This window comes from Pan paniscus, chromosome 4 (genome assembly GCF_029289425.2).
Source record: "Pan paniscus chromosome 4, NHGRI_mPanPan1-v2.0_pri, whole genome shotgun sequence".
NCBI classification, from domain to species: Eukaryota; Metazoa; Chordata; class Mammalia; order Primates; family Hominidae; genus Pan; species Pan paniscus.
In genome coordinates this window covers 95,810,503-95,823,068 of record NC_073253.2, presented here as the reverse complement: position 1 = coordinate 95,823,068, position 12,566 = coordinate 95,810,503, and the positions used below count along the sequence as shown (strand labels likewise).

Genomic DNA, 12,566 nt, shown 5'->3' with positions numbered 1-12,566 from the left:
ATAGATGCAAAGGGATCACTTCCCAACACATTTTATGAGAAACGCAAACCCTAATATCAAAACATGATAAAGATAATATAAAAGACACACACACACATATATATATACACACACATATATATGTATATGTACATATAAACTCTATAAACTACAGACAAAAATACTTTAAGAAAACATTAGTGAATTGAACCCAACGATATATAAAAGGGTACCATGACAAAGAAGGATTTGTCTCAGGACTACTATGTTGGTTTAACATTCAAGAATCAATTAATGAAATTCACCATGTTTATTTACAAAAAGGAAAAAAACAATCACTTTCAGTACATGCAGAAAAAGTATATGATAAAATTCAACACTATTCATGATAAAAACTCTTAGCAATCTAGAAATAGTAAGAAATTTACTTATGCTAACAAGCAATATCAAAAAAACTGACAGCTAACCTACTTACTATTGGGGCAAGCCTTATCTGATATTTACTTCCTATAATGCTACAGCAATAAAAATAATTTGATATATAATATGCATATAATCCGGGATATCCAACTATTTTAAAATCCACCTATTAGCAATCTTAATTCCCTCTGCAATCTTTGGCCATCTTTGTCATGTAACTGAACAGATTTAAAGGATCTAAGAGATTAAGACGTAGGCATTATATAGCTGTTCTGGGAAATCCTTGGTCAAGCTCCTCTTTCAATGACTAAAGAGATCTTATATCTCCACATAAGTATAGACTTTTTCTTCCAATTTACTTGGGGGAAAATGGTATTAACCATGAGTATCATTTTTTACTGAAGTGAGCCACAATAAGATCAGTGTGCAGCTTTCACACAAGTTTAAAATGTTTAACGAATTGATAGTGTAATGCATGTTTAATCTCTAATATCAACATTAAAAAATCAGATCGAGTTCTGCCCATTGAATTAAAAAGTCAGATAGGGTCCTTCTTCAAATAAAGTAATGGTATTTGGAATGTATATCTCATTACAGAAAAAAATGTCTAAGCCACAGAAGGTAATAGGAATAAACACACCTCTTCTCACACCTCTTTAAAAATGCTGTTATGTGGTAGAAATGTGGCCACCTTCCCCAAATTACAGTCACCCGACCTCTGTGTTTTAGACTCTGAAAAAAATAGCACAGATGTCTAGAATTAGTGTAATTTAAATGATGTTTGATATTGTTTCAAGAAGAGAATAAAAGGAGAATAGAAAAACTGTATGACTATTCTTTGCTTCTTTGTGCCCTGAAATATCCATCCTTATTGCTCATTTTAAAAGAGAAAAGTAAATCTGGCTTAGAGAAGAGCATTATTCCCGATTTAGTCAAAACCCAAAAATTGTGAATCCCAACTCCATATCTAAGACTCCTTCATTCTGCATTGTGGAGATATATATATATATATATCTCCATATATATGTATGTGTATATATGATTGTTAAATGCCTGAGGCTGAGCATTTTGTCCATTTTTGTGCACTATTGTATACATCCCCAGAGCTTAGTAGAGTGCCTGGGGCACATGGTAGTTAATCAGTGCTTTTAATGAAAGAATGAATCTATCCAATTTGCTCTGCCCAGTGGGATATCATCTTATAGGCACCTTCAATTCCTCATCATTAAAACTGATTTCACATTATCTGACCCATAATTCTGCTCCCAGAAGTTTACCCTGAAAATCCACCTCCAACAATACAAAAACACATTTGCACAAAGTTATTCCTTGCAGTGCTATTTATAATTACAAAACAACTAAAAACTACCTAAATGTCAAACCATAGGTGATTGAATAAACCATGGTTATTATGCTATAGCCACTATTGAATAATATGCAGCTGTAAATATATATATATATAATAATAGCCTCTATAGAGTAATATGTAACTCTATGTCATATATGTTCATATACATATGACATAGTAAATGGCATGACATAGCTACATATTACTCTAATGTGATTATAATACATACATATATGGCATGACTTATAGAAAATATCAAATACAACAAAAAAGTATAATAGAGCATATATAGCATATTACATCTTATGTAAGAAATGAGGTAAACATAAGAAATACATGTTTCTGTCAACTTTTACCAAAAAAACTATAGGGAAGATAAACCAGAAAATAATGAAGTTGTTTATCTTCAAAGGATGAGGTGGGAAGAATGGAGTAGAGAGTGGAAAGTATACAAGAGAGACTAGAACTTTTGTGTGTGTCTGTATATATTTGTGTGTGTTTAAGTTTCATGTATAGTATTAACTTTTGGAAGCATGTTAGTGTTTTCCTTATAAAATAAAATAAAAATAGGAAAGGAAGAAGAAACCTAAAACAGAAAGCAAACTAAAGTAAATTAAATTTTATTTCAAATGACTACTATGAGCACACTGAAGAGGAGTGTGGGAAAGAACTAAGCCAAATTATTTATGAACACAGTATCTGACTATATATCCTTAGTACTGGACATGATGGGACAGTGAAGAGAAAACTGCAAACTTTCATACATTTTTTTAGAAAGTTTTTTTTAAGCAAAGCAATTCTTTAATAGGCAAAGAAACTCAGAAACTAATTCAGTTTTATTATAAGACTGAACCAATTAGTAAAAGTATTGAAGCCAGAGATCTCATGACAGTAGAAAAACACAACTATGGAAAGGACGCAGGCAAAAAAGAACCCAGGAGAGAGAAACTGGAATGGGAAGTGTGAAGTGATAATATCTAAAGTACACATATATGTGTGTATATGCAAGCACATGGACACAGTTGTATTTATGTATTACATACATAAATACATACATTAAATGGAAGTGTGTGCTGAAAGGCCCAGAAACAAAGTCAACCCAGTTGCAAAGAGTTTACCTAGTGCCCATTCAAAGAAACCAGGGCTCTATGGAGAAATGCCTGATTTCAAGGCTGAATCCAAAAGAGTCTAGAACATCTGATGAGGCTGGAAAGTAAGGAGGTACTTAAAAAACATGGGACCGAGTTACAAGGACAGAAACCATTTTGAAGAAGCTCCCACTGACCACATCTGGGACCACATGTGCACTAAAATAAGTACAGCAATGAATTATGAACCTTTGAAAAAGAGAAAATCATCATTACATATTGATGATAGATAGACAAGGAAGAAGGGAAGGTTTTTACTTATAGGAGAATGTCAATGCTGACTGGTAAACAGAAAACAAAGAATGAAGTTTGAAAATAATTATGTTCTAACTTTCATAACGAAGATTAGATCAGGCAAGAATTGTGATGAACAGATGTTAAACATAGGGAGAAATTTAGATGAGAAATATGATATTTTCATGATTGTAAAATGTTTCCTTATTAGTTATGGAGGGAAAAAATCATTAACACAGTGGAGAAATTAAGGAAAACCTTAAACAGGTGCATAAAAATTATCACTGCTAATGAAGTACAAGTGGACATCTGTGTTTCCAGATACGATACTTTTAGGAGAGAGCATTAACTAAGTAGTATCTCAACTAAGAATGAAGAACCTGAATCTAATTATGAGGAAACATCAGAACATCAGATAAATACAAAACGAGAGGGATGAATTCTTCTGTATACATATTATGAGAGAAAAAAAGATCAAGAGAATAAGATAAAATGCTAATAACTAGTAAATCTGGAAAACAAGTATAGAATATTTTGTACTGTTTTTATTCTTGTAAACTTTCTGTAAGTTTAAAATTATTTCCAGACAAAAATAATTTTTAAAAAAGTAATGCATGAATATATGCTCCTCGAAGAAAAAAATCAGATAGATATAGAAGGAAAACTGAAGATGAAAAATAAACTGTTAACCTCTCTAACTCATCTTTTCCCCACTGGCAGCCAAACTTCACAAAGTCAGATTTTTTTGTTTTGTTTTGTTCTGCTCTCTAATGTATCTCAAACACATAGACCAGTGCTTGGCAAATAGACAGCTGCTACATCATTCATTTGTTGGATAAATTAATGAATAGGTAAATAGTAATATGCTGTTCCTGTCACTTTATTTAGATATATATTAAAGAAGTTTTGCCTTATTTATTAAGTAAATTGGGTCAGATTACTAAATAACTCAAGATGATTTCATTCTTATCCCTGAAACATGCTTTACCATTATTATAACCAATTCTTGCTCTTTCACTTTCGAAACAGGACCTACATCTTGGTTAAGATGGTAATTAAGGAAGGTAATTAATACCTTCCAAAGCTGCTTAAATAATTCACTCCTCTCTGCCTTTCCTGCTGTAACTGTAATGCAAGTCATCCCATGCATTTGCACCATCTAACTACTTTTCTTCTTTGTCACCTTACTCTTTATCTTGGTCTCCTTCAACCCATGCAGTGAGGGTAATCTTCAAAACGTAACTTTGTAATCAAAGTTTCCCTTGTCTTAAAATTTTCAAAATGACTTTTTATGGCCTATAGAATTGATGATTAGCATAGATTACAACTGTTTCATGAACTTTTTATTTCTCCATCTTTACTGAGGTATAATTGGTAAATAAAAATTGGATATGCTTAAGGTGTTTACCTTGATGTTATGATGTTATGATGTGCATGATGTGCATATACTACGTGAAACAATCACTGCAATCATGCTAATCAACATATCCATCACCTCTTGAGATTAACATATTTTTGTGTGTATCAAGAACACTTAACATCTACCCTCCTAGCAAACTTAAAAGTATACAATACTGTATTGTATTGTTAACTATATTCACATTGCTGTACAAGTTATTCATCTTGCATAGCTTATTCATCTTGCATAAATGAACTTACTCATTTTGCATAACTAAAATTTTGGATCCCTTGACTAACATCTTCCTGTTTTCCCTTCTCTACAGCCCCTGGCAACCCCTATTCTATTCACTACTATAAGCTTGACTATTTAGATTCCATATATAAGTGAGATAATGCAATATCTGTCTTTCTATGTTTGGATTGTTTCAAATAACATAAATTCCTCCATGTTCATCCATGTTGCTGCAAATGTTCAGATTTTCTTCTTTTTTTTTTAAGGCTGAATAATATTCAATAGTATATTATACATGGAATTATATATATTATATGTACATATATATATATATATCATACTTTTCAAATTCATTTATCTGTTGATATGGTTTGGCTGTGCCCCCACCTAAATCTCATCTTGAATTGTAGCTCCCTTAATCCTCATGTATCATGGAAGGAACCTGGTGGGAGGTAATTGAAACACAGGGGCAAGTTTTTCCCATGCTGTTCTCATGATATTGAATAAGTCTCATGAAATCTGATGGTTTTATAAAGGGTGGTTCCCCTACACATGCTCTCTTGCCTGCCATCATGTAAGATGTGCCTTTGCTCCTCCTTTGCCTACTGCCATGATTGTGAGGCCTCCCTAGCCATGCAGAACTGTGAGTCCATTAAACCTCTTTTTCTTTATAAATTACCCAGTCTCCGATATTTCTTCCAAGCAGTATGAAAACGGACTAATACATCTGTCAATGCACATTTAGGTTATTTCCACAGCTTGATTAATATGAATAATGCTGCAGTGAACATGGGAGTGCAGATCTCTCTATGCAATAATGGTTTCCTTTGGATATATATCCAGCAGCAAAACTGCTAAATCATAAGGTAATTATATTTTTAATTTATTGAGGAATTTCTGTACTGCTTTCCATAACAGCTGTGCCAACTTACATTCCCACCAACAGAGTACAGGGGTCATGTGCCCATTTTAAAATCAGATTATGTGAGATTTTTGGCTATTAACTTACATGCACTCCTTATAAATTTTGGATATTAACTCATATATATATGTATATACATATATGGTTTATAAATATTTTGTCCCTTTTTTTTTTTTTTTTTTTTTTTTTTTTGGAGACGAAGTCTCGCTCTGTGGCCCAGGCTGGAGTACAGTGGCGCAATCTCGGCTCACTGCAAGCTCCGCCTCCCGGGTTCACGCCATTCTCCTGCCTCAGCCTCCCGAGCAGCTGGGACTACAGGCGCCCGCCATCACGCCCGGCTAATTTTTTTGTATTTTTAGTAGAGACGGGGTTTCACCGTGTTAGCCAGGATGGTCTCGATCTCCTGTATTTTGTCCCATTATTAAAGTTCCTTTTCACTCTGATGATTATCTACTTGGCTGTGCAGAAGCATTTTAGTTTGATGCAACCTCATTTGTCTATGTGGATAGCACTGTCAAATGCTTTTTCTGTGTCTACTGAAATGATCTTGTGGCTTTTTTTCTTTCAACCTATTAATGTGTTCTATTGCATTGATTTGCATGTGTTGAAAGATATTTGCATTCCAGGGACAAATCCCACTTAATCATGGTGTATCATCATTTTAATACGCTGCTGAATTTGGGTAACTAGCATTTTATTGAGGACTTTTGTATCTATGTTCATCAGGAGTATTGGCCTGCGGTTTGCTTTCCTTCGTCTGGCTTTGGTATCAGGATAACACTAGCCTCATAAAATGAGTTTTAAAGTGCTTCTTCCTCTATTTGTCAGAATAATTTGAGAAGGATGAGTATTAATTCTTTAAATGTCTGGTATAATTTACCCATGAAGCCATATGGTCTTGGACATTTCTTTGTTGGAAGGTTTTGACTACTGATTCAATTTCCTTATTTGTTACTTGTCTGTTTGGACTTTGAATTTCTTTTTGATTCAAGTTTCATAGATTGTATGATTCTAGGAATTTATCTATTTTTCTAGGTTATCAAATTTGTTGGCATATAATTGTTCACAGTAGTCTCATGTCTTCTTTAATTTCTGAGGTACCCATTGTAATTTCTTCTCTTTTATTTCTGATTTTATTTATTTGAGCCTTTTCTTTTTTGCTTAGTCTAGCTAATGGTTTATTGATTTTATCTTTTCTATACACAAAATCTTAATTTTATTGATTTTTCTCACTGTCTTTTTCAACTCTATTTAATGTATTTCTATTATAATCTTAATTATTTCCCTCGTTCTGCTAATTTTAGGCTTAGGCTTAAAGTGTTTTTCTTTTGCCACTTTCTGAAAGGGTAAAGCTAGGTTATTTGAAGTCTTTCTTCTTTCATAGCATAGGCATTTATTGCTATAAACTTCTCTCCTAGCAATGCTTTTGCTGCATCCCATAAGTTTTGTTATGCCATTTTTTTTGGTCTCAAAATAGCTCTTAAAATTCCCTTTGATTTCCTATTTGACCCAATAATTGCTCAAGAGTGTGTTGTTCAGTGTATTAGTCCATTCTTTCATTGCTATAAAGACATACCTGAGACTGGGTAATTTATAAAGAAAAGAGGTTTAATTGGCTCGTGGTTCTGCAGACTATACAAGCGTGGTGCTGACATCTGCTTGGCTTCTGAGCATATATCAGGGAGCTTTTACTCATGGTGCAAGGTGAAATGGGATCAGGTACTTCAAATGGCAAATATAGGAGCAAGGAGGAGCAGGTGCTACACACTTAAAACAACCACATTTTGCAAGAACTCACTATCGTAAGGACAGCACCAAGCCATGAGGGATCAGTCCCCATGACCCAAACATCTCTGACCAGGCTTCAATTTCAGCATGGAGGGTTACAATTGACATGAGATTTGGCCTGGAGGTTTATTCAAACTATATCTTTTAGTTTCCACATATTTATAATTTTTCCTGTTTTCCTTCTGTTATTGATTTCTATTTCTATTCCATGGAGGTTGGAAAAGACACTTGGAATAATTTCAATCTTCTTAAAGTTGTTAAGACTTGTTTTGTGACCTAACATGATTTATCTCAGAGTGCATCCCATGAGCACTTGAGAAGAATGTGAATTCTTCTGCTGTTGGGTGCAAAGTTCTGTATATGTCTGTCAGGTCCACTGGTCTACAGTGTTGTTTAAGTCAGAGGTTTCTTTATTGATTTTCTGTCTAGATAGTCTATTCATTATTGTAAGTGGGATATTAAAGTCCCATAAATTATTTTATGGCTGTCAATTTCTTGCTTCAGATCTGTCAATATTTGCTTTATAATTTAGGTGCTCTGATAGAGTCATACTAATTGTCATATCTTCCTAGTGAATTGACTCCTTTACTATGTAATGATCTTTTTTTTTTGTCTCAAGAGATAGTTTTTGACTTAAAATCTAATTTGTCTGATATAAATTTAGCAACCCCTGCTTTGTTTTGGTTACCATTTGCATGGAATATCAGTTTCTGTCCCTTTTCTTTCATCTTATGTGTGTCTTTAATTGAAAGTGAGTGCCTAAAGAACAGATGCAATTGTTTTGTTCATGTTTGCCTATTCAGGCTGTAATACTATTAAAATGTATAATTCATGAACATATTTGTATTAAATGAACAAATTATCAGCATTACTAAAAGTTCCTTTGTGTGTGTGCATATATATAAACAGCTTAGATAGATGGATAGACATATATAGATATAAATATAGATATACAGGACTTAGTAGTCCAATTTTTGTTGAGTCATCTTCTTTTCTGTAATCCTAAGATTTCTGTTTTCTTTGCATTTGTACCTGACTCTGGACTCTAATTCTCCTTCACCCAAGTAATCCCTCTGGATTCCAAGATGTCTTTCCTTATTAGGTTGAATCTTTGTTGCCTTTTTTCCCCATTCTATTTACATTGGCATTTATTCTATACTCATGTCATTTTATTTATCTAAACCTCTTAGGAAAGGTCTTAACACTTACTGAGAATAGATCTCAGTATATATATTACAGCTACATGATCAGACCATAAAAAATTAGTCCCCCAATTCTGCAAGGCAGCACTACTTACAAACACTAGAACCCAAACTAAAAAGAAAATATCTTCAGAATACAAAAAGGAAATTAAGTTTACTAAGTATTTCTCACACACACACACACACAAACACACATGCACACAAACACACATGCACACACACACACAAGTTAATACATATTGCAAGAATGAAGAAGTTAATGGGTCCTAGGCTTAATAACTGGGTGATGAAATAATCTGTACAACAAAACCACATGACACAAGTTTACCTATGTAACGACCCTGCACTTGTACCCCTGAACTTAAAATAAAAGATAAAAAAAGAAGAAATTTAAAAAAAATATTTTGAGATGGTATTCTATTGTTTGTATCTATTTGAGCAAAACAATGTGAATGTGAGCTATGGGGTAGATAGCAAAAAGAACTTCAGTAAACAGAACTGAAGAAACTGTGTTGGAATATAAGCTGTTAAATGAAAGTCTACTTTACTTCTTCAGTTTACTTGGCAAGGACTTGCTTCCTGATTCATGGAATTAAACTACTGGAATACTTACCTTCGAGGATGATTGGCATCAAACAATGTGTTGTCATCATCCTCATCATCTTGTTCTAAAGGTGTCAATTCCATATTTTCTATGTTAGTGTCCAAAACTCCATATCTCCTAGTCTTTCGGTTTCTTCTTCTCATCCTATCAAATAGAACAAATTAATGAAGAAAAATTATTTAATATGGCATAGTTTATATTTATTTGTAAAATAAATTATTATTCTGTTTCTGACATAGCAAACAATATCAGAATGGTTACATTTCAGATATGCAACAAATTTACCACCTAGGATTAAACTTCATGAAACAAAACCTACTCCTACATGTTTATATGCCATTGCCTGTTTCTTCTGTCTGACATACTCTCTTCTCTCTGTGTCAACTGATGGTGTTGACAAATAACTTTTAAGCCTTAATTCAGGTACCGTACTTTAAGCCTTAATTTTTAAAGGCTTACTTAGGTCAGGTACTTCTTTACTGAAACCTCCTGCTCCAGCCTTTTCCCCATGTCCTCCACGCTTTCTTACCACTGTTTAGATGCCCCTCTAAGAAACTGTATGTATATGCATATTCACAGACTAAACTGATAGCCCACAACTCTAGCTGCACACTAGAATTACCTGGGAGTATTTTTTAAAGTCCCATGTTTAGGCCATAACTGAATCAAAATGTACAGCAAAAAAGAACTAAATATGAATATTTTGTTGAGGTTCTAAATGTGATTCCAATGTTATATAAACCATTATCTGAGATCAGTGGTTCTTGCAGTGTGGTTCTCTGGATCAGCAGAATCACAGTCACCTAGGAAGTTACAAGAAATGCAAATCTTCATGGCTAGCCCAGACCTAGTGAATAACAAACTTTGAAGATGGGGCCCAGAAACCTGTCTTTTAACAAACATTTCTTATGCTTTTGATGCATATTCAAGTTTGAGAACCACTGGCTTAGAGAAATTCAAAAGATTCAAGGGTGCTTAACATTCATTATTAGCCATATGAATGAAATCTCAAGATTTAGAGTCCTACTTCCAGTTTGTGTCTCAAATAACTTGTTCTTTTCCATCAAATCATTTACCTTAATTTGCATTCCTATGTGATGATGTATATGTTTATGTGGGGTTTATTCGTCTGTCTCTCCCACTAAGTTCTCTGAGGGCAGCAACCAAGACTGCTTTATTCACCACTACATAATCACTTTCTAGCACAGTGATGTATCAATTAAGATGTTCTTCAATTAATTGTTGAGGGTCTGCGTGACTTCTACCTTGGCGACCAAAACCATGACCCTGCAAGGAATGCCTAAGTCATCTCCAATGCAACAACTTCAACTCCACACACAGCAAAATGTGTTTCACAAGAGTGTCCACTGGAGTTTGAAAACAAATAGAAAATATTTCAGCAAGTTATCACAAATAAAATCAGTTTACATAAATTCTGATTTACTCTGTTTTACATATGTGGGATAAGAAATACTTGGGCTATAACATCAACTGTAAAGAGCAACATGAGACTCCTCAAACATGACAGTGAAGCTCCTGGAAAACAAACATACCTTCAACAAATAATTGAGTCTTATTAAGCATCAGGTATGATATTAGCACCTGGGTGTAAAGTGCCTGGTCTCAGTGTTAAAATTTACAAAATGTTACTAATTGTGAGCACAAACCAAGAAAATTTCCACCAGTCATTACCTATAGAGCTATCTATATACACGTCTAAAGTGATGGAACAGGAAACAGAGAGTTAAGCATAGCATTTAAAGTTACAAATGTAACCAATGAAAGGGTCAGTAAATATTAGTACTAGCAAAAATGAAGCAGTATGAAATACAAAGTACTCTTTCTTTCACAGTGAGAAATTAAGTATGTTTAGGTTGTTACATTAACAAGTATATGTGTGTGTATGTGTGCAAACACACCCACACACACCATGTAGACCAGAGGTCTAAACTTTCTCTATAAAAAATCCAGGCAAACAGGGTCTGGAGTGGACCTCCAGCACACTCCAATAGACCTGCAGCTGAGGGGCCTGACTGTTAGAAAGAAAGCTAACAAACAGAAAGGATATCCACACCAAAACCCCATCTGTATGTCACCATCATCAAAGACCAAAGGTAGATAAAACCACAAAGATGGGGAAAAAACAGAGCAGAAAAACTGGAAACTCTAAAAATCAGAGTGCCTCTCCTCCTCCAAAGGAAGCAGCTCCTCACCAGCAACGGAACAAAGCTGGAAGGAGAATGACTTTGACGAGTTGAGAGAAGAAGGCTTCAGACGATCAAACTACTCCGAGCTAAAGGAGGAAGTTCGAACCCATGGCAAAGAAGTTAAAAACCTTGAAAAAAAATTAGACAAATGGCTAACTAGAATAATCAACGCAAAGAAGTCCTTAAAGGACCTGATGAAGCTGAAAACCATGGCAAGAGAACTACATGACGAATGCACAAGCCTCAGTAGCCGATGCGATCAACCGGAAGAAAGGGTAGCAGTGATGGAAGATCAAATGAATGACATGAAGCGAGAAGAGAATTTTAGAGAAAAAAGAATAAAAAGAAACGAACAAAGCCTCCAAGAAATATGGGACTATGTGAAAAGACCAACTCTACGTCTGATTGGTGTACCTGAAAGTGATGGGGAGGATGGAACCAAGTTGGAAAATACTCTGCAGGATATTATCCAGGAGAACTTCCCTGGATAGGGAAGTTCTAGCAAGGCAGGCCAACATTCAAATTCAGGAAATACAGAGAACACCACAAAGATACTCCTCGAGAAGAGCAACTCCAAGACACATAATTGTCAGATTAACCAAAGTTGAAATGAAGGAAAAAATGTTAAGCACAGCCAGAGAAAACGGTCGGGTTACCCACAAAGGGAAGCCCATCAGACTAACAGCTGATCTCTTGGCAGAAACTCTACAAGCCAGAAGAGAGTGGGGGCCAATATTCAACATTCTTAAAGAAAAGAAATTTCAACCAGAATTTCATATCCAGCCAAACTAAGCTTCATAAGTGAAGGAGAAATAAAATACTTTACAGACAAGCAAATGCTGAGAGATTTTGTCACCATCAGGCCTGCCCTAAATGAGCTCCTGAAGGAAGCACTAAATACGGAAAGGAACAATTGGTACAGGCCCCTGCAAAAACATGCTAAACTGTAAAGACCCTCGAGGCTAGGAAGAAACTGCATCAACTAAGGAGCAGAATAACCAGCTAACATCATAATGACAGGATCAAATTCACACATCACAATATTAACCTTAAATGTAAATGGGCTAAATGCTCCAATTAA

The 12,566-nt window shown here is 34.6% G+C and overlaps 1 protein-coding gene across 1 annotated transcript in view; it reads right to left on the bottom strand.

Moving 5' to 3' along the window:
* FAM174A (family with sequence similarity 174 member A) overlaps window positions 1-12,566 on the bottom strand; it is a 51,707-nt gene that overhangs the window by 15,462 nt on the left and 23,679 nt on the right. Inside the window, exon 2 of the mRNA XM_003828327.5 lies at window positions 9,288-9,422. Within this exon, the coding sequence (XP_003828375.1) occupies window positions 9,288-9,422 (135 nt within the window). The remainder of the gene's footprint in view (window positions 1-9,287; window positions 9,423-12,566) is intronic.